The 22,914-nt window shown below is 36.2% G+C and overlaps 2 protein-coding genes and 1 long non-coding RNA gene across 3 annotated transcripts in view; 1 reads left to right on the top strand and 2 right to left on the bottom strand.

Moving 5' to 3' along the window:
- The window catches only part of LOC138402681 (uncharacterized), a 214,344-nt gene that overhangs the window by 74,958 nt on the left and 116,472 nt on the right, over window positions 1-22,914 (top strand). The window lies entirely within an intron of this gene.
- LOC117984442 (juvenile hormone esterase-like) lies at window positions 5,759-11,864 on the bottom strand. The gene is given in 8 exon segments (XM_069500234.1): window positions 5,759-5,841; window positions 5,844-5,923; window positions 6,401-6,749; window positions 6,752-6,961; window positions 6,964-7,134; window positions 7,137-7,704; window positions 8,506-8,649; window positions 11,835-11,864. Coding segments are annotated over 8 exon segments (1,635 nt in total).
- Window positions 14,887-22,733, bottom strand: LOC117984441 (juvenile hormone esterase-like). Its single transcript, XM_069500048.1, is given in 9 exon segments — window positions 14,887-15,620; window positions 15,623-15,677; window positions 16,597-17,018; window positions 17,051-17,106; window positions 17,109-17,242; window positions 17,244-17,899; window positions 18,341-18,429; window positions 18,432-18,483; window positions 22,719-22,733. Coding segments are annotated over 9 exon segments (1,587 nt in total). The 3' UTR covers window positions 14,887-15,512.

Genomic DNA, 22,914 nt, shown 5'->3' with positions numbered 1-22,914 from the left:
TCACAATTATAATTATGTATGTTAAAAATAGGCACAGAATATATGATATGTTAGGTATGCAGGTTTCCTCACGATGTTTTTTTCGTCGGTAAATTGACCAGTATGTACCTATATACTTACCTAATTTTCAACAATAACAGAATCGTAAAATGAAGACGGCAGTAAATGTTCCGATACATTGTAGGTATCTAAAGCAATTCTTACCGCTTCATATAACGCATAGATATCATCTCCGTTGCAACTAAGTTACGAACTTATTTTACAACAATACCTGTTCATGGTCCCGAAGGAAATCTTTGCAAATAATGTATAGTAGGTACGCGACAGATCGAGATTGCAATCAGGGTATGAGGCGGGTTGACGCCTCACATTCCGCATTGGGTTAGTGCGGGGGTGGTGCGGGTATGCGGGGCTTTCCCTTCTTTACCCGGGTCACAGCTGAAAATCAGCGTCCTGCATCTTATGTGTGTTAACGCATATGATGCAGGACATTATGCTGAGCTGTACGCGCATTTGGGGTGGTGTCACAGGTGAAAATGTTACATGTGTACTTTGTTTTTATCTGTTACACCAACAACAAAAAAAAATATTTTCTTTCTGTCTTTCCTGATTGCCATTTCAACCTGTCGCGGTACCTACCAATTTCGACAGAATCACAATTCACAACATAAATTATGAACAAGCCCAACTAATATAACAAGCTTTTAAAAACTATAAAAGCAACAAGAAAAGGAGAATGTAACAAGAAATATTGTGTTTTATTTCCAACAAGAGCAATCGGCTTAAGTTTAACGTTATGACGATAAATAGCTGTTTATTTACAATTCGCATTTCTTGTTGTTTCCCGCGCTAAGCCGACAAAATGGCCGACAAGTTGGGGCTTAGCGTCGGTAAAAATATTTCACAGTTCAATGCCGCTATGATGTATGGGCTGTGCTGTAAACGATGATATACAATTCCCAAGACATTCAATAATAAAGAAAATGTCACAGATTGTCACAGATAGTTGCTCGTAAAGATATCCATCTTTAACTTTTCGGAGTTATGTAACTCCGAAAAGTTGATGGATATAGAACTACGTTTTAATTTCTCTTACTTTGATGTGAAGAAAAAAAAATGTTTCAAAGGTGTGTAAAGTCTGCCAATCCGCTCTAGGTCAGCTTTTCATCCTGATGAAGACCTACGCGCAGTCGTAAGTCGTAAGCCAGCGATGGATCGAGATGATGAGAATGAGGAGGATGACTTTTTGAGATAAGTGCTTTCAAACAGTTAGGAGACTACTGAAGAGTATTACATTAACAAATTAACAACAAAGAAGTATTTTTGCTGGCGTCAGGTAAAAAGACATCTGAACGACAGTAAAGGGGATATGTCTGCGCATAGGTAGGTACTGTCGGTGTACTATTGCACGGAAAGCTAAATGTGGGCTGCTGAAATACTCGCGCGGCTCAGGCAACTTAACCATCTCACCTTGAATAATTCATACTTGAATACTAATTATTATTAAAAAGGAAAAGGTGACTGACTGACTGACTGACTGACTGATCGCACGCAACGCACAGCTCAAACTACTGGACGGATCGGGCTGAAATTTGGCATGCAGATAGCTATTATTACGTAGGCATCCGCTAAGAAAGGATTTTTGAAAATTCAACCCCTAAGGGCGTGAAATAGGGGTTTGAAATTTGTGTAGTCTACGCGGACGAAGTCGCGAGCATAAGCTAGTTATTATTAATGCGAAAATGTGTCTGTCTGTTGTCTATCTCCTAACTTATCACGGCCCAACCATTCAACCGCTTTTGATGAAATTCGGTACAGAGCTAGCTTACACCCTGTTGACGGATATAGGCCACTTTTTATCCGGGAAAATTCAAGAATCCCCCCGGGATTTTAAAACACATAAATCAACGCAGGCGAAGTCGCGGGCATCATCTAGTAGTAAATAAATCACCCACTGCGCACGACTCAAAGTCAGATTTTTTTTCATGTCGGCAGACGGCTACTGTTCATTACTACGCAACTGTGTATCTTTAGTGTTTCAATATCAATGGGAGCAAATGAAAATTTACGCAGTACAGTGTGATTGTTGTTTATGGGGCGACTCACTCGGTACGATTACGATTCGCGCCTAACTCCTAAACGGGATCTGCGGGACGTGACATAATAAACCTGTGAAGCGAAAAATATGAGTGACTAGCAACCGCCCGAGGCTTCGCTTGGAGAAAAAGTCCTCTTTATTCTCTATACTTTTGGGATTTCGAAATATCCGGCCTTAAGCTGTGGTCCGACCGACCGACGATAAAGGAGAAACGAGTAGAACTAGAAACTTAAACGAGTAGACGATCAGCGGGAAGCGAGTGTGTATTTGATAGTTTTGTCGCCGGGCTGTAAGCGAGTGCGCAAGTGTGACGAGCAATTACTCGCGCCATTCGCCCGCGGTCGTCAGTCATAGATTAATACTCAGTCCTATGCAAACCTGCGCGCGCGTTACACTGTTCAAGCGGGCGAGCACCGCTGAACGAATATCGCTGAGCGAGTTTATTTTGAAAGCTCGTCGCTCAGTAAACACAAAACTAGTAAAGCGAGTCGTCGCCGGCAGCCAGCAGCCAGAGAGCAACTTTTGATATATGCATCTCTTTCGTTTACACGGAATGTACATTTATTGTGCGTTTCTTGAGAAAGAAAATCGCCGATAGCTAGTCGTTTTCTCGCCGGCGCGGTCGGACCACTGCCTTTAGGTAGATTTCTGTGGGCCTTAAGGTAGACTTTCGAGTTTCCCGGCCGAAGCGAAAGAAGCATACCGACACCGACTACATAGCTGATACTGGCACAGGATTCACGCACCTTTTGGCACCTAAGAGCGTGCTTCAAAAAAGTGGCTCGTCATAAGTCCCGCAAATTGCTAATGCGCGAGGCCGCCATTTTAGTGACGTCAGCACTAGACTGAAGTTTCGAGCAACTAGTACCTGATGGTACATTTTATTTCGGGTGACGTCGCAATGACGTCATTTATGTTAATGTGACATGGTTCCGGCGCAATAGCAATTTGCGGAACTTATACCAAAGTTACTGTCATCAAATTAAAAAAAAGGTATTGCATCAGTCTGCTGCTGTAATTTTGTGTTTGGGATACAATTGATGGGATAGTAATAATAATTTCATGAATAAATATATCTATGTATTTATTTCAGTAACCCGACACCTTAAAACTGGTTTTATTAAAACCTATTACAATAATAACTCATAAAGCCCGATCACACTGACAGAGCTATGACGGTTCCACTGGTAAAACTGACAAAAAATATCTATTAAATATTCAAATCAAAAGAGTACCTACCTACTGCTGCTGCTTAGAAATTTAACAGCGACGGTCAATTACCTATTTTTGTGTATGTAGAAAGTCGTCGCATAGAATATTAAAAATGTGACCTCAAAACTCTGAGATTTAGTAAGGAAACAACAAAAAAGAGAAATAACACTCACTCGCTCACTGACTAATCACGAAATCTCAGGAACTACAAAGCCTACAAAGTTTGGAAGGTAGGTTCGTTCTAGGACGTAGGTGTCATCTAAGAAACGGAAAGTTATATGAAAGTCCTATGTTTTTGAAGTTAGAGACGTGAAAATCGACACTTAGGTTAATAAGTTTAAATAATAAAAATCTGTATAAGTCAGTTTGGGAAATAGGGAGAAATGTTTTAACTATTGTTATTTTTACTTGAAATTTAAAATGTATGTTCTTTCTAGGTGGTAGGTATCAGATAAGAAAGGATCTAACTAAATTCTCCTCCTAAGGGGGTGAAAAGGGGGTTGAAAAGTTATATGAAATCCTATGTTTTTGAAGTTAGAGACGTGAAAATCGACACTTAGGTTAATTAGTTTAAATAATAAAAATCTGTATAAGTCAGTTTGGGAAATAGAGAGAAAAGTTTTAACTATTGTTATTTTTACTTGAAATTTAAAATGTATGTTCTTTCTAGGTGGTAGATATCAGATAAGAAAGGATCTAACTAAATTCTCCTCCTAAGGGGGTGAAAAGGGGGTTGAAAAGTTATATGAAATCCTATGTTTTTGAAGTTAGGGATATGAAAATTGGCATTTAGGTATTCTGGGTTCCGTGCCTTAAGGTGAGACTGAGTGAGTAGGTAAGTAAGGCCTTTTGCAGCAGGAAAATTTCAGATCTCATGAGAAACCAGAAATTTTACGCAGTTGAAGTCGCGGGCAACTGCTAGTATTTATTAAAACTAACCGCACCGCACGAGGACCGTACACTGGCCAGTGACCGGTTTCGTAATGCAAGCTGAGACAGTTTACTGTGCCCGGTTTCTGAGTACTTTTATCGACGGTTTATCTATTCAATGTCCGATATTTCGAGGCAGTGCGTTTCTGAACAACGCAATGCAAGATAAACTCCGTTCAAACTTGACTGGCCAATGTGCGCCGTTTATCAGCTATTCCATAAAGTTAACTTGACGTTTCATCTGTCAGTAGGTAGTTCATGTTTTGCGTATTTTTAGATTAAAAGTATTTTAATAGTAAGTTGTTCGTTACTTGCAAAAACAATGTTTAGCCACTTATTTGGCATAGAAAAAATACTATAATTAAAAACTAGTGTTGGTGGCGAAATAAAATAATAATATGCATTTCAAACTCGTTTCCTGTAACAGACCCATCTAGTGACAGAATATTGAACTGGGTATCGGTTTCACAGTTTTTGCTGTATTCAGAAACGCATGGACAGTTAAACGACGTTTAACTTTATCGAATTAACAGCTAATGGGAACATAACTGACGAGTTCAGAAACCGGGCATTATACGAGTAGGAATAACTTAGTTATACCCGCGTTTTAAACAAATGACACCATTTTTTTGTAAGCGAGTATACCAATTAAGTATAAAGCGTTAAATTAATTAGTTTTCTGATATAAATGTACCTATCTAAATTAAACGTGTAAGATAATATTCCTTTATTAACTCGACTTAGCCTGTAATTAATAATTTAAGATTAACATTATAATTTAACAGAAATATATTATGTTTTGTAAAATGTTTATTGATAATAAAGAATTTAAAAGTAAAGTAAGTATTAAAACTAACAAACGAGCGCAAATCCGACAAAATTGGCTAACGACTAAACGATGATAAATAGTAAATTTCGTCGTCTCAGTTCGATTTTTGACGAAGAGAAGGAAACGGGTCACTTCTCGCCATCTAAAACGGCTGTACGATATAAAAATCGGTCCTAGAAAAAAAAAACCGGCCAAGTGCGTGGCCGGCCACTCGCAGTGTAGGGTTCCGTAGTTACAACTTAGCCATGTTATTTTTCCTTTAAAATTGATTATATATAGGTACTACTTGACTCTAATAAAAATTAGCACTTTAAAACATCATATTTTACAAAAAATTTAGAAATCGAAAAATGATATTGTCACCACACCCCAATATTTTTAAATGACCTATTCAAAGATACCCCACACTATGAGGTAGACGAGAAAAAAAATTCATTTCCACTTTACATGTAGGGGAGCTTCCTAACCTAAAAAAATATTTATCACAATTTTATTTCACCACTTTGTGAAATGCGTGATTAATATTTATACCCATGCCAAATTACAGGTTTCTAGCACTAATAGTCTCTGAGATTAACCGAGGACGGACGGACATGGCGAAACTATAAGGGTTCCTTGTTAGCTACGGAACCCTAAAAGCGGTCGTCTAGGTCTAAGTCTTAGGTCTGAAGCATGACAGTAATCTGTGGTTAAAATTGTACTCCTGCTCGTTTATAAATACTCCTCCAGAATTTCATCGCTGACTCCCTTGGATTCGAGTGAAGTGTCAAACCTTTCCGACGTCCAGGTACACTTTGGAATTCTTATCGTATGCGGGCCAGACTACACCGAGTGACGAATCAGGCGTAGGATTACTGTAAACATAATAACATTGCTTAATTATTCACTTAATAAAATAGACCCAAAATGAAAGAAAGAAAGAGCCTAAGAAAGGATTTTTGAAAATTCAACCCATAAGCGGGTGAAATAGGGGTTTGAAATTTGTGTAGTCCACGCGGACGAAGTCGCGAGCATAAGCAGTTTTATAATAAAAATCTTCAATATCATCATTATCAACCGATGACAAGGGATGGCTCCTCCGACATCAATGGATGACGCCGACAATGTAAATAAGGCCCTACAAAAATCATAGAAGGATTGAACATGTTATACACGAGTAAAGTCTGCGTCGCAGTAAAATTTACAAAATCGGTTCTGGTTTGACGGAAATATAGAGTAACATCGCCGACCATCTAATAAGTTCTAGGGGTGCAGATGTTATGATCCGAGCTATCTGATGCAAGTGACCCGTGCTTGGTAACTCACTATTTCTGTAAAAAAAACATAATTACCCGAATTTTGCGAAGTTAGTGAGCAAGGAACATATCTGTTGTATCATTTTGTATGAGGTGGAGTTCTTAACGACAGGTAGGTTCTGAACGTTTGCGTTAAAGATGTACTGAAGGTCATCATTATGTGCCACTCCTGTTAATCCATATTTCACGCCTCTTTGGCTCAGAACATTCCGTTCAGATATACTTGAAAATTGGTACAAATATATATCACCGTTCCCTTCCACCTTGGTTAAATGCGTTGCGTATCTAATAACAGGCACTGTATAAAAATCTGTAATGTATCTCGCAAACAACGGTATCGTATTTAATGACTTCAAACGTGACCCAGTGTAGTGTTGTTTTATATATCTGCTAATTCCAAATGGAGCGTTAATGTCGTTTGGTACGAAATATCCCTTGGTACTAAAACTTCGGGAAAGCTGTCGTAATCTGTGAGAAAAGTCGTATTTTCAAAAAGTGACACTATTATTCCTTCGTTTGAATTGTGCCCTAGCATCATGTCCACTTTATTCCGCCCTTTCTGAACCGAAGTAAGGGGTGGTTCTGTCAAAAATCTTCTTGGCCAAAATCTTTTTCCACGACCGGTACAGTAAAGTGTCCTTTGTTCAAAACTTGAATATAATCTTCCGCTGCTAAAATAGAAGATTCAGTATTGATCAGTTTTTCGGCGGGTACGGTTCGGAGAAATTTAAAGAGCGCTGAAGCATCTTTGGTATCAAAGCCTAGCTTTTACCAAGTGCAAAGGCTCTTCGTCTTTGTCCAAATGCAAGTGTGAAATCGTTTATTGGCACTCCACTCGATCCTATGACTCTACGGAACAGCCCTTTCGACATCGGAGACAGTGCGTGTAGAGTCACTGCAGAAGATCCCGCGCTTTCCCCAAAGATGGTTACCTTCTTCGGATCTCCACCAAAGTTTTTTATATTCCTTTGTATCCATCTTAACGCAGTTACTTGATCTTTCATACCCGCATTTCCGGGCACTTCTCGATTATCTAAACACAGGAACCCGAGTTGGTCAAGTCTATAATTCATCGTCACCACAACCACGTCGTTGTTAACTAGAAAATCTGGTCCATAGTTATCATCATCGCCAGAACCGAATATATAACCACCTCCGTGAATAAAACATATGACTGGTAAATGCGAGCGCGGCAGCAATGATGGTGTGTAAACGTTTAAGAACAGACAATCTTCGCTTCCAGGTAAGTATGTATTAAGGAGAACATTAAATTGAGGACAAACGTTTCCATGTACCGTAGCATTTCGTACACCATGCCACGACAGTGCAGGTTCAGGAGCCTGAAAGTAGTTTTTCTGACATGAGAATTGTATGTTCGGTACTGACGGGTATTGTCGGTACATTTTAGGAAGTGTCTACACCGACACAAATAGGCATTTGATTCAAAAAATTATATACGGCCAAAAGTAAAGTATTTCCATCAAAAGAACCCATAGAGTTATGAAATGAACCTTATGCGTTCAGAAACAAATTTTAAAAGTAAAAAAAAACTTGTGACTATCAAAATTTGTAATTCAATTTTTAATAATCTCAATGGTAGTTGGGTTGTCAATATTTTTTTTTAATTTGACTAAAATCTTTTTAATGCCGAGAACATACTCAAGAAATTCTTTGGTTTTATGTAAGAATAATTATTCACACAATATGTTCCTTTGTGCTACTGAAATTGACGCTTCCATAAAGTTGAATTTAATAATAATTGGGTATTTTTCTACTTTTGAATTTGATAAATATTATTACTCTATTAAAACTAGGATAAAAATAATGACGTACGCTAAAATAAATATTAAAATCCAACAAATAGTTACAAAGTTTTAATTTAGGCATTTTAATTTTGGAGTGGGAGGATTCTATCTCTTTCTCGCAAAACGAAAATTTGTATGAAGCTATGGCATTAGTAGATGTGACGTCAAACTGCTATATCGCTATCTCTGTCTAATCGGAAATATTGAAATGCTTATAACTTTTTTGTTATTTGATCGATTTAATTAGTTTTTTTCAGTTTACGTCATTTTTTAAATTCTAGTTTATAATAAAGTAATAAAAAAAGTTGAGTCAAATACCAAATTGCATGATTATACCTTAAATCTCCTGTCCCCAGTAGGCGGAGCTGCGTACGGGATGCCTTTGAAAGAATAAAACGTTTTATCTCCCGTGACTGTCCATTTTTGCTCTCCTTCCAACAGGCCTTGTTCCACAGGCACTATGATGCTGGATACATTATTCTAGAATAGTTATTGTTTTATTAAATAAAGCAACAGAACGTACGAAGAACGGCATTCCGTACCAGTGGTAAGTTAAACTATCTGACGATTCAAAAGCACTTGTAAAAGTTTACTTGAATAAAATATTATATTAATGAATGTCTCCCTTATTTTGTAAATAAGACTTTTTTTTTTAGCGCAATTAGTTGTTTAAATTTTATGTATAGTTTAGTCGTTTGATTGTATTTTTATATTATTATATATATGTATGTATTGTATATGTTTGTTAATGTTGTGTCGCCCTAGTTGTTTGTAGTAAGCTGTGGATAGTGTAGTGGATTACATATTTATCAATTTTGTTAGATTTAAGTCGTACCTAGTTTTAACTTTTAATATGCAATTGTTTACTGTCCCAAATAAATAAATTAAAAAAAAAAAAAAAAAAAAAAAAAATTATTTCTAATCTATTTTATTCTACAGGCTTTTTGCTATTTAGGGTCCCATACCTCAAAAGGAAAAAGCACTTCCCGTTGATCGAGAATCATGAAAATTGGCAGAAAGGTACTTAGGGTTTATAATATATAGCAAACAAGTTCTATCAGGAAAAAAAATGTGTTCACAAACATAAATTATTAATTTACTAAATGACATATAGATGGTTCATAAAAGTGTAAAAATATTTAGTACGATGGTAAAGAACCTTTCGTGTACGAGTTCAACTCACATTTGACCGGTTTTTTTTGAAAATCTTCTCTATATATAAAAATGAATCGCTAAATGTGTTGCTAATCGCAAATCTCGAGAACAGCATAACCGATTTCGCTAATTCTTTTTTTATAATATTCCTTGAAGTACGAGGATGGTTTTTACGAAGAGAAAATTTTAAATAGTATTAAAAAAAAATAAAGAATCGACTGTTAGGCGGGACGAAGTTCGCCGGGTCAGCTAGTATTATAATAAAACTTAAAGCTTGCCTAATCTAATTACTGTACAAAACATAACTACTGTACATGCCCGCGTGGAATGAGCAAATCAAATAATTTATCTTTTACACAAATCAAATTACACTTTCGGTGTCAAGAAATAGTGCCAAGAATACTGGCTGCATTTCCGTGTTGGACAGCCAGGCTGATAAATCCAAGTTTTCAGCTAAATAGCTTAAAAGCTTGTTATTAACACGTTTTTTTAAATTAATAAGACATATTAGATTCAAAACCAAACTCGCTTTCAGTAAAAGAATTATGATAAGTATTTACCCAGACTATTCCAAATAATGTTAATATGAATAAAACTGCGTGAGAACACATTTTGCATGTTTGTACAACAGTGACGCGAAGATTACTTTTTCCTTCCTTTTATAGGCGTTAACTATATATATAAATTCAAAGTTCTGACTGACTGACTGACTGACTGACTTACGAGTACATATCAACACAGCCTAAACCACTGGTCCTAAGAAACTAAGAAAGGATGTTACGAAATGCCACCCCTAAGGGGGGTAAATGAGGGATGGAAGTTTGTATGAAAATTTATCATTTTAAAAGTTACATCGATGAAAATTGGTATTTAGGCTTTCGGTTGATAAAAAAATATATGTTGCACGATTTTTGGAAATTTTCCGCCCAAGGGTGTTAAATAGGAGATGAAAGTTTGCATGAGAGTCCTTAATTATAAAATTAATATTGGGTTTTCGGTTACAAAAGAAAAATACGTAGATACGGTACATACCTATTTCAGGGTTTTGAAAATTCTACCCCCACGCCGATTTTCTAAATTCCACACGAGCGAAGCCGGGGCGGGTCAGCTAGTTGATAAGAATTTTTAGCTGTCATAATTTACCAAAAAAAATTTTACAGTTGTTACTAAGCTTGACTAGCTGGCTTGTATAATTTGATATATTCTATGGACTACATATTATATTGACTAGCTTAGGTATACTCGCGACTCGTCCGCGTGGACTGTTCACATTGTAACCCCTATTTTACCCCCTTAGGGATTTAATTAGGTATCAAAAATCCTTTCTTAGAGGTCTACGTCATAATATAGCTATCTTCATGCCCAATTTTAGCCCAATCCGTCCAGTAGTTTGGCTGTGAGTTGATAGATCAGTCAGTCAGTCATTCAGTCAGCTTTTCCTTTTATATAATATTTAGACTAGCTCATACCAGCGACTTTGTCCGCCTGGACTACACCAATTTCTTCAAAAAACTTTCAAAAATCCTTTCTTAGCGGATGCCTACGTCATAATAGTTATCTGCATACCAAATTTCAGCCCGATCCGTCTAACAGTTTGAGTTCGGTTGATAGAACAGTCAGTTATTCAATTAGTCAGTCAGTCAGTCATATTATACTACTTCATTTTTCTGTATTGCGTGTAAGTACTATCCAACACACCTAGTTTCTCCTTTCACCAAAGGTTGCCTGGTAGAGATTGCTGTGAGCAATAAGGCCGCCTTGCATACAATTATTTTTTAGTTTTAGTTTTTTTGTAATAGTTATGTAATTTTTTTGTGTGCACGTAAAGGTATTTCTATCGTACCTATCTATCTATCAGTCAATATCTACGGAGTATGTAGATTGTAGAGTGTAGACTGTCGCTATGACTGGGACTGGGAAGTCGCGAGCATAAGCAGTCATCAAATCAAAATCGATCAAGTACGAGTCGGGCTCCGCACGAAGGGTTCCATACCAGCACAAGAAATAACACTTTTTCCTTTTTTTCTTTTCATGGCGGCCATTTTGATTTTTTATAAGATACCTACTAGATGATTCCCACGACTTCATCTGCGTTGTGCTGTTAAGTGATTACGCCGGCCCCATGAACATGTTGCAGCACCAGAGGAACACCGATGCGTTGCCGACCTTTTTGGAATTTGTTGAATAAATAGATTAAAAGCTTGTTTTTAAACCTTGTTTTTTAATATTCAGTACGTCAGATTTATTAAAACCAATTCATTTGCAGTGAAACAATAATTATGATAAGTATTTACCCGACTATTCCAAATATGTTAATATTAACAAAACTGTATGCGTAACCATTTTCGTTCAAACAAAAAAAGTTTCAAAACAGTGGATCACGAGGTCGCTTTTTCATTCCTTTTATACTTACTTGTTATTGATAATGATCTTCGCTGTCATAATAAATTATAGCCAAAAAAATAACACTTGTTGCTAAGTTATAGAAGTATTAATTGCTCAGGACTCACCACTGCTTTGTACGGGCGGGTTTGCGTCATAATGGCTACCCAATATTCAACTTTGTTTCTTTATGTTGACAGTAATTTTAAAAAAACTATCTGCTGCCGAGATTTCAGAATCCAATCTATCTAGTAGTTTGAGGGGGCCCTATGTGTTGATAAATCAGGTCGTCAATCACCTTTTCCTTATACATTAGTATATTAGCAGATATAGGGTTTGGAACATTATGTATATTAGAAGATTATAGATAGATAGATAGATAGAAATACTTTATTGCACACAAAAAATATTACACTATACAGAAACTAAAACTAACAAAATTATTGTATGCAAAGGCGGCCTTATTGCTCACAGCAATCTTTCCAGGCAACCTTTGGTGAAAGGAGAAACTAGGTGTGTTGGATAGTACTTACACGCAATACAGAAAAATGAAGTAGTATAATATATTAATAATATATTAACTATTTCAGTAATACATACATAACTATCATACATATACATAATTATTATAAATATTAATATATACAAAATCCTACATACCTACATATATTATTATAATAGACATACATATTATACCTATGATCGAATAAATTAACTATTATGGCATCGATAAGTATAGTTATTTGATTTTGATTGAATTGATTGATTTGATATATGATTTTTGAATATGGGCAAGGATTTCGAATCCCGGATATTTTTGGGCAGAGCATTCCACAGTTGTACAACATATACTGTAAAAGATTTCCCGTAGAATTTTGTGCTGTTACGTGGGGTTTGGAGTTTGTTATCTGTGGATGAGCGCAACTTCCTGTCGCGATCGGCAGCACCAAGAAAAATGAAGCGATCTTTAAGGTACGAAGGAGTGTGGGGAGCATAGAGGATCGAGAAGAGTAAGGTGAGTGCGTGGAAATCCCGACGCCGTCTAATTGTCAACACTTAAGACGCGTACGGTAATTCGGTGATGTGGTCAAATTTCCTTAGTCCATAAATTAAATCGAATGCAAAGGTTTTGCAACCGCTCCAACTTGTGTAGTAGCTCCTCATTCAGATCTGGGTAGCTGCTGTCGGCATAGTCCAATATGGGTAAGAGCAGAGTTTCAGCCAAAGATATTTTTGTTTTGATTGGGAGGAGATTCTTCCATCTTTTAAGAGAGCCGACAGCAGCGAAGAGGCGTCTGCTTACATAATTAGTGTGCGGGATCCAGGAGAATGAGGAGTCAATAACAAGCCGAGGTTCTTGACAGTCTGCACTGAACGGTATGGTCGAATTATTCAGCACGATTGAACGTCGGTATTGAAGTCGATCTTACAAGTTTGCCTGGGGTTACCAATCATAGCAGCCTGTGACTTACTAGCATTTAAAGTCAGACATGCGATTTACTCCAAGACTAATTTTACATAAGTCAGAATTAATTTTACTAATACCTGGCATAACTTCATCCGCTGGTACGGATATGTATATTTGCAGGTCATCAGCGTAAAGGTGGAAGGATGAAGAGAGGGAATGGGAGATAGAATAATAAAAATAGGCAATAAAAAAGTGGCGAAAGGACACCTCCTTGAGGTACACCCGGCACGAAGACAGGAAACGGAGGAAAAATTATTATCAATGCGGACACATTGCTGAACGATTCCATAAATAAGAATGAAACCAGTCCACCACTTCTTGCGATATATTAACAGACTTAAGCGTGGCCAACATTAATATCCAAATCAACCGAGTTAAAGGCATTACTAAAGTCTAAAAGAACAATAATTGTCACAAGTTGGTTGTCGAGGCCGTAGCGAATGTCATCACATATCTTGGTGAGCGCCTGTGACAGTGCTGTGCCCTGGCCGGAAACCTGATTGGTGAGGATTAAGTAGGTTATTAAAAGATAGGGTAGCGGCGAAGTTGAGAGGAAACTATACGTTCAGCTACTTTAGAAAGGAAGAGAAGAATAGAAATTGGCCGATAATAGAGAGAAGGACGATGGATTAGTCGTTTTGGGAACAGGAATAGACATACGCTACCCGCCACGCGCTGGGAAAAGTACTAGTCGATAAGGAGTAATTAAGAATATGACTAAGGTATCGGGGTCACTTGTTCCAGTACAAGCATTATCATTTCCGGCTTAACACCATCACTGCCAACTGCATCAGATTTGATGCCAATATGTGTTTCTTGACATTTTATATGGCACGTTGGGGAAATTCCACTACGTGACCATAACTAAAAGTTATATACTATGTTTTAATACTTACAATCAATTGTTATTGTTAATACGACATAGCTTGACATAGCTTTAATTTCTACACCAAACATGGGAGAAACCATTTAAAAAAAAAAAACCAAAGATCCACCGAAAAAAGAAAACACAAGGATAAAAAACCGGCAAGTGCGAGTCCAGGGTCGCGCAACTAGGTTCCGTATTACAGTCCGGTATTTTTCGACATTTTGCATGATAATTCAAAAACTAGGGTACATAAAAAATAAATGTAAATCTGTTTTAGAATGCACAGGTGAAGACAAGTCATATGATACCCTACTTGATATTATAGTTTCTTACTTCGAAATTGAAAATACTAATTTATTAGTGATAAGTTTTCTGTATGTGTATATACATTTCTATTGTTTTATTCAAAAAAAAAAAAAAATTATTAGAATTGTCTTTTAAATGAAACAAAATAAATTATTAGTTCATGACCACAATTAAATTTTTTCTTTGTGTGAGGTAACCACAAATTCACGTTTTCAGATTTTTCCCCCTAATGCCTGCTTCGAAGACCTACCTGCCTGCCAAATTTTAGGATTCTAGGTCAACGGGAAGTACCCTGTAGGTTTCTTGACAGACAGACAGACAACAAAGTGATATTATAAGGGTTCCGTTGTTCCTTTTGAGGTACGGAACCCTAAAAACATCTTTTATGATAGCAAGTCCGATGAAAAAAACACTAATGCATCAGTCTGCTGCTGCATTTTCGTTGAGTAAATGATGATTGGGATTAATGACGGGATAGTAATAATAATTTCAGGAATAAATACTTAGACATATTATTTCAGGAACCCTGCCACATTAACACTGGTTTATTTAAACCTATTACAATAATAACTCATAAGGCGTCGACCACACTAACAGAGTTCTGATGGTTTGGGTTCCACTGTCAAATCAGAAAAATAAATATAATATAACACCAAATATAAGTGTATTTGCTTAGGTATTGACCGCGACGGTAAACCACTTTTTGTGTATGTAGAAAGACGGTATTTGCCTATGTCAAAATAAATTATTTCTCAGTGATTATTAAAAAAAAAAAAACAGTGGTCTTAAAAAATACGTAAAATGTAACCATATTAAGTTATTATTATTAACTGAAAAAGCACGTCAAATCATTGTCACACATTGATCAATACCCCAGCAAACATAACAATTGTTGAAATTAACAAACTACTGGCAAAATGTTAATCCGATGAAAATTGGTTAAATGGCCAATAATTTACAGTAGCATTATTACTGTGCTAATAGATAGGTACTTCTGCGTAAACTAGTTCAATAATAATCGGAGTACTCTCGTAGACTCAGACCGATTTCTGACGGTTTTTTTTTTTACTTCTCACCATTTAAACGGCTATTGTTGATAAAAATCGGTTTCAGATAAAAAAACGGTTGTCTAATTTAGGTCTAAAGCATGACAGTAATCTGTGGTTAAAATTTTACTCCTGCTAGTTTATAAAGTTTTTCCCAGAATTTCATCGCAGATGGCCGTGGATTCGAGTGAAGTGTCAAATCATCTCCGACATCCAAGTATGCTTGGAGCTCTTATCGTATGCGGGCCAGACTACACCGAGTGACGAATCAGGTGTTGGATTACTGCAAACATAATAACATTGATTACTTTACTTAATACAATAGACCTAAAATGTTATAACTAACTCGGGTAGTATTTATTACCTATACAATTTGTTAGAAACAACTTTGACAAAGGCTGAAAGAATTTAGCTGGACTGCACAGGTGCAAAGTTTCGTCAGATCTTCGATTCATTGATGAATGTGTCACTCTTACCGGCATATACCGAAAATTATGGAGTGGAAAAGTGAAAAATGGCATTTGTTCACTTTTCAGGCAAGGCATACTTGACAGGTGTGCTCAATAATCAGTCACACGAGTAGTAAATTTGACGAAATCTCTCTCTCTCTCTCTCTCTCTCTCTTTGCCAAACCTAAAAGCTGAAAGTTTATCTGCATCTCAACACTGGGAGGAACGTTTGTTTGGATGTTTATTTGGTTCATGGTGGCTTTGGGAGATAACAGGTAATAAAGATATAAAAAATCTTACGACAAAATACCTATAGTCTAGTTTTTTATATTTTCTTTGAATTATTAGAATTCACGTCATGCATTGCCAGACACTTGGTGTCGTGGGAACCCCCGCCAGACACCCTTAAACGTTAATAATTTATTAAACTTCAAAGGTGTCTGACAGGGGCTGCCACCATACTAAGTGTCTGGCAATGCATGACGTGATTTCTTATAATATTCTGAAGAAAATATAAAAAAAATACTTTGATTTTATACTTTGACGTAAGATTTTTTACACCTTTATAGCCTGTTATCTACCAAAGCCACCATGAACAAAACTAACGTCCTTCCCAATCTTGGGGACAGTACGCAGAAAACTGTCAGCTTTATAAAATAAGGAAAGTCTGGCACGCGCTGGCTCTTAACCCATGATGCAGGTGACCCGAGTGTTTGCTAACTTACTATTTCTGTAAAAACAAAACATAATTACCCGAATTTTGCGAAGTTAGTGAGCAGGGAACAATACTGTTGTATCATTTTGTAGGAAGTCGAATTCTTATCGACGGGCAAGTTGAGAGCATTTGAGTGAAAGGCGTACATCAGGTCATCGCTATGTGCCACTCCTGTTAATCCATATGGCGTGCCTTGTTGACCCAAAAAATTCCGTTCAGATATACTTGAAAATTGGAACAAATATATATCACCGTTCCCTTCCACCTTGGTTAAATGGGTTGCCCATCTAATTACAGGCACTATAAAAAGGTCCGTAGTATATCTCGCAAACAACGGTATCGTATTTAAAGACTTCAAACATGACCCAGTGTAGTATTGTCTTATATCATCTGCTAGTTCCAGTGAAGCTTTGGCGACGTTTGATAAAGAAGATCTCTTGGCACTAAAACTTCTCGGTGGCTATCATATTCTTCGAGAAAAGGCGTGTTTACAAATAGCGTTATAACGTTTCCTTCGCCAGAATTGTGCCCTAGCATCATGTCCACTTATTTCGTCCTTTCTGAACCGAAGTAAGAGGTGGTTCTGTTAAAAATCTTTCTTGACCAAAATCTTTTTCCACGACTGGCACAGTGAAACGAACTGCGTTCGAAGCCTGAATATAATCTTCTGCTGCTAAATAGTAGATTCAGTTTGATCAGTTGTTCAGCGGGTACGGTTTGGAGAAATTTAAAGAGCGCTGAAGCATTTGTGGTATCAAAGCCTAGCTTTTTACCAAGTGCAAAGGCTCTTCGTCTTTGTTCAAACGCAATCGAGAAATCGGTTATTGGTACTCCACTCGTTCCTATGGCTCTATGGAACAGCCCTTTCGACATCGGAGACAGTGCGTGTAGAGTCACTGAAGAAGATCCCGCGCTTTCCCCAAAGATGGTTACCTTGTTCGGATCTCCACCAAAGTTTTCTATATTCCTTTGTACCCATCTTAACGCAGCTACTTGATCTTTCATAGCCGCATTTCCAGGCGCTTCTTCAGTATCTAAGCACAGGAACCCGAGATAGTCAAGTCTATAATTTATCGTCACCACAATCACATCGTATCCAATCAGAAAATCTGGTGAGTTGTAGTCATCATCGCCAGAACCGAATGCATAACCGCCTCCGTGAATAAACAACATGACCGGTAAAGGCGAGGATGGCGTTAATGATGGTGTGTAGACATTTAGGAACAGACAATCTTCGTTTCCAGGTATGTATGTATTAAGGAGAATGCTAAATTGAGGACAAACATTTCCATGTACTGTAGCATTGCGCACACCGTCCCACGGCAGTGGAGGTTCAGGAGCCTGCAAGTAGTTTTTCGGACATGAGAATTGTATATTTGTAGATATATTTTATGAAGTGTCTAGACACCTAAACAGCCACAATGATGATCGATTGATTTAATAAAAAGTAGGCTCGCTTTATTCAGAACCTCATACGCGAGCTTATAACATGGGGTAGAGTAGAGCAGACATAGCTACGTGGAGTCGGGCTGATTAGATTTCGTTCTGGGCTACTTGGGAGATACTCCGGCTACCAAAAGTGTACTTGACAGTTGACACTTCCATTAAATTGAACATTAAAATAATTGGTTTTAAAGACCAAATTTTAAAATCTATTAAAAACTTATGGACGGATATATTTTTATGATCGAACGACCGCTTCTGGCTGTCTGGGCACATCCGCTCGAACTCACTCCTCAATCACCAAAAATATTCTGAGTTAATAATAATAATTAAGTATACCTTAAACCTCCTATCCCCAGTAGGTGGAGCTGCGTACGGGATGCCTTTAAAAGCATAAAACGTTTTATCTCCCGTGACTGTCCATTTTGCTCTCCTTCCAATAATCCCTGTTCCACAGGCACTATGGTACTGGATACATTATTCTGGAATATTGTTATTAAATAAATAAGTATATATTTACAAGTTGTATTTAACTTTTACAACTTTTTATACCAGTTCACCCCCAACCGATTGAGCTGAAATTTGGAACTCATATTGGGTATGTAATTTCGATGACAATGCACTATGGTACCATGGGTGGTCTCATTTAGCGGAGGGAGGTGGCCATACGAACTCCTCATCTTCTCAACATAACTTAATCGTGTTTGGGCTCATTGGATTTTTCTTGACAAGTAGATACTATAGACCTAAATGATGACCAGGGGCTCACTGACTCATGATGGGGCCGAAAGGTGGTCTTAGGAAATGTTCAAAAATTTAAATTACTTATTGTGGCTAATTCCGTTGTACACAATATCTAAACTAAACTAAAATGGCACGTCTAAATCTATTGCTATCCCTTTCATAATGTTGCTGCGGAAAAGGATAGCATTAGATTTAGACCTGTTAATTTACTTTAGTTTAGAGATTGTGTACTAGAATTACGTAATTATTTTAGAATGAATGTTTACTTAATTTATTTTTGTATATTTTTGTTTTTGTGCTTTGGGTTTGTACTTTAAAAAAGAAATTTTTATTATTTAGTAAGTATAAATCTATTCAGTTCCGGCTAAATAGTTCAAAAGTTTTCGAAAATATATTTTTTACTTTTTTATTTTTTTATAGTAAATATTGATATTTATTCGAAGGTATAATAATAACAGACAATTCTGTAAAATACACTGAAATCTAAATTATAATTTAAAAAAAACACTTAATCAAAAATAAAAAATAATTAAATAATTATATTGATATTTTATACTTTTCTTAAAGAAATAAATATTAGCTATTGTTATCCGTATATTTTAATATTATTATTATTATTCAAAAACTAAAATTTACCCAGACTATTCCAAATAATGTTAATATGAAGAAAACTGCGTGAGAACACATTTTCGCACGTGTGTACAAAAACGAGTGGATCATGAAGGCTTTTCCATACCCTTTATATGCCGTACTTCGATATTGATAAATCTTCAGCTGTCATAACAAAATTATAGCTAAAAAGATCTAGCAGCTGTTGCTAAGCCATAGACGTTAATTCAATTCACTAGCTGACTCACCACTGTTTTGTGCGGCTGGGCTTATCATTCTATGGACTAAAGAATTATACATGACTAGCTTATGCCCGCGACATCGCATGGACTACACTTTGATACCCCTATTTTACCCCCTTAGGTGTTGAATTTTCAAAAATCCTTTCTTAGCGAATATAATATTATGAATGAAATAGCTATCTGTCAGCCAAATTTAGATCAGCAGTTAGCCTCCTTTTCTAAATATATAAAACCGAAAGGTCGTCGGTTCAAACCCCGCCCATTGCACTATTGTCGTACCTACTTCTAGCACAAGCCTGACGCTTAGTTGGAGAGAAAAGGGGAATAGGCTAGTTGACACTTTTTTTAAGTAGGTCTTAAATGGTTAATATTTGTCCTATTAGATCAAAAAAATTAACACTATATTTTTTTGCGCCCTAAAAACCGTAAAACTTTAATTCAAAAATATATTTTTCTTAGACAGGTGAAAACACTGTCGGCCATGTTTGGTCGATAGATTATCTATGCTCTGACGTCATGCATTTGTAAACAACAGCATAACCTCCCAAAGTTTAATAAACATGACTTCTATACTAGTTTACATGAAAAATATAGTAATTATCGTTATTGTATCATCCGAGAATGTAAAAACGCATCGATAAAGACCACAGGAAAGTTGTGGATTAGAGTGCCCAGTGAAATAAATATACGTAACACGCGAAGACTTGCTTAAAGGGATCCTATATCACTAACGACTGCAACCCAAATTTATTTTTGCAAAGATCACTTTGTTGTAAGTCTTACTTAATAACTTATTCAATTTATAAAGAGAAAACGATAATTTTTACGTTTACTATGAGTTTTTGGAAATATATAAAAACTAGCTTATGCTCGTGACTTCGCCCGCGTGGACTTCATAAATTTCAAACCCCCATTTAACCCACTCAGGGGTGGAATTTCAAAAAATCCTTTCGTAGTGGATACCTTCTCTTTACCTTCAAAGAACACACCCACCAAATTTCATGTATCTAGGACCAGCTGTTTAGATGTTTAGGTTGTGCGTTGATATATAAGTTAGTCAGTCAGGACTTTAAATTTTATATATATGGATACTACGTTAGTCCACGCGTGACATAGGGATGACATTTCTTTGTTTACATATTTAATGACGTCACATCATGGCTGACAGCGTTTTCTGCGTTTCAAATAAAAATAAAAACTGTATTTTTTTAAATTGGATTTATATATCCATCCTACGTTTTTAATAATTGTTATTCATATATTTCGTTCTCTTAAGCAAAATACTATAATAAATAATCATTTATTGGACGAAATTAGATATGAGTCAAGTAGCCTATATTAGTCATTTTGTTCAATGACTAATTATCCCCTTTCCTCTCCATATTATATTCTAATAATGGCTAATATTCTTTTAGCAAAAACACAAGAAAAAAAAACAAAAGAAGAGGAAATGGTGACCGACTGACTCACTGATCTATCAACGCACTGCTCAAACTACAGGACGGATCAGGCTGAAATATTGCGTGTAGATAGATAATATGACGTAGACATCCGCTAAGAAAGGATTTTTAAAAATTCAACCCCTAGAGAGGTAAAATGGGGGTTTGAAATTTGTGTAGTCCACGCGGACGAAGTCGCGGGCATAAGCTAGTCCTTTTATATATTAAGACTGACCGAGTCCTTTTATATATTTAGGGCCGGTTGTTTCAAACCATTGGTCTTCGTAAGATACGTTCGTTAAAATTTAACAGACGTAGACGAATTTTAACATCTGTTAATTTAAGAGCGTTGCTTCATTGTACAAAAAACTGTTCGTCATTGTTATTCTGGTTACGAAACTAACCCTAAAAATTAACTTACTTTTCCGTATCCTTTTTTATTTCATTTTATATTAAACTAGCTGATCCCCGCGGCTTCGCCCGCGTGGTTTTATGTTTTTAAAGATCCCGTATAGCCTATGTCACTCAGGAATAATGTAGCTTAATACTGGTGAAAGAATTTTAAAAATCGGTTCAGTAGTTCCAGAGATTACCCCCTACCTCCTCTACTACCTCTTTATAATATTACTAGCTGATCCCCGCGGCTTCGCCCGCGTAGATTTAGGTTTTTAAAGATCCCGTATAGCCTATGTCACTCAGGAATAATGTAGCTTTCTACTGGTGAAAGAATTTTTAAAATCGGTTCAGTAGTTCTAAAGATTACCCCCTACAAACAAACTTAACGACATTACCTCTTTATATAATATATAATATACAACGGGCCGTGCAGCAGAAATCGTAATATTTTAATTTCGCCATAACTTCAAAACCAAACGTCCAATTTTAATCATTCAAAGACCAAATATTATCTCCATAAACTGTTCTTAGTGATGAAATCATTTATTTTGATAAGGATTAATAGCATGAGTAAAATAAACGCGTTTAAATGTAGTCCAAAAAAAATTCAAGATTTTTAAATAAAAAAATGGTTGCTGTGCCTCACTCGACATAGATGGGTATAGTGTGTCGCGGACTTTTTTGTAGATATTTATAAGATCTACAATTAATTAGAACATTTTATGGTTCTATCTTTTATAGTTTAGGCAGCGTACGCAAAATAAGTAACTTTTCTGGTTGATTTTTTACACCTTGTGTCCGAAAAAACCCAAATATCTTACGGAACCCTATTTTTTTCCAAAATAAAATATAGCCTATGTTACTCGTGGATAATGTAGCTTTCGAATGGTGAAAGAATTTTTAAAATCGGTCCAGTAGTTTTTGAGCCTATTCAGTACAAACAAACAAACAAACAAACAAACAAACAAACAAACAAACAAACAAACAAAGTTTTCCTCTTTATAATATTAGTGTAGATTATATAGTTATTGATATTGCTACTTCGCATTTTAAACACTTTTTCTTTTTTTTAAATTCTCTTTCATCTTCAAAAAAACTATCATTAAAAGCATTGAATTCAATTGATTCCATTATAATTTGTAAATAAAATATTCCGTTTGTAAGAAGTATGAAGTTACGAACTGATTTGACGATCACCAATGGTGTCAGCACTGGTTAACGTAAACGTAACTTTTTAACGAACGTTAGCGCTAATAGATGCCGAATCAACGCTTTTTCTTTTCTTACGTTCGTTAGCGCCATATTTAAAGGTTACGTGTCCGTCAAAATTTGTTGAAACAACCGGCCCTTAGACTAGACCCGTTAATTCGGGTCTATATCAATAATAATATTTCCCCCGATTAAAATTTTCAAAATATATTTAATGTACAGAAATTGTAAAGTGACAGTCTTATTATATGTATACATAGATAAGTAAATATGG

The sequence above is a fragment of the Maniola hyperantus genome, chromosome 8 (assembly GCF_902806685.2).
Source record: "Maniola hyperantus chromosome 8, iAphHyp1.2, whole genome shotgun sequence".
Taxonomy (NCBI): Eukaryota; Metazoa; Arthropoda; class Insecta; order Lepidoptera; family Nymphalidae; genus Maniola; species Maniola hyperantus.
Note: the sequence above shows the minus strand (reverse complement) of the source record. Positions and strands in the feature narration are given on the sequence as shown.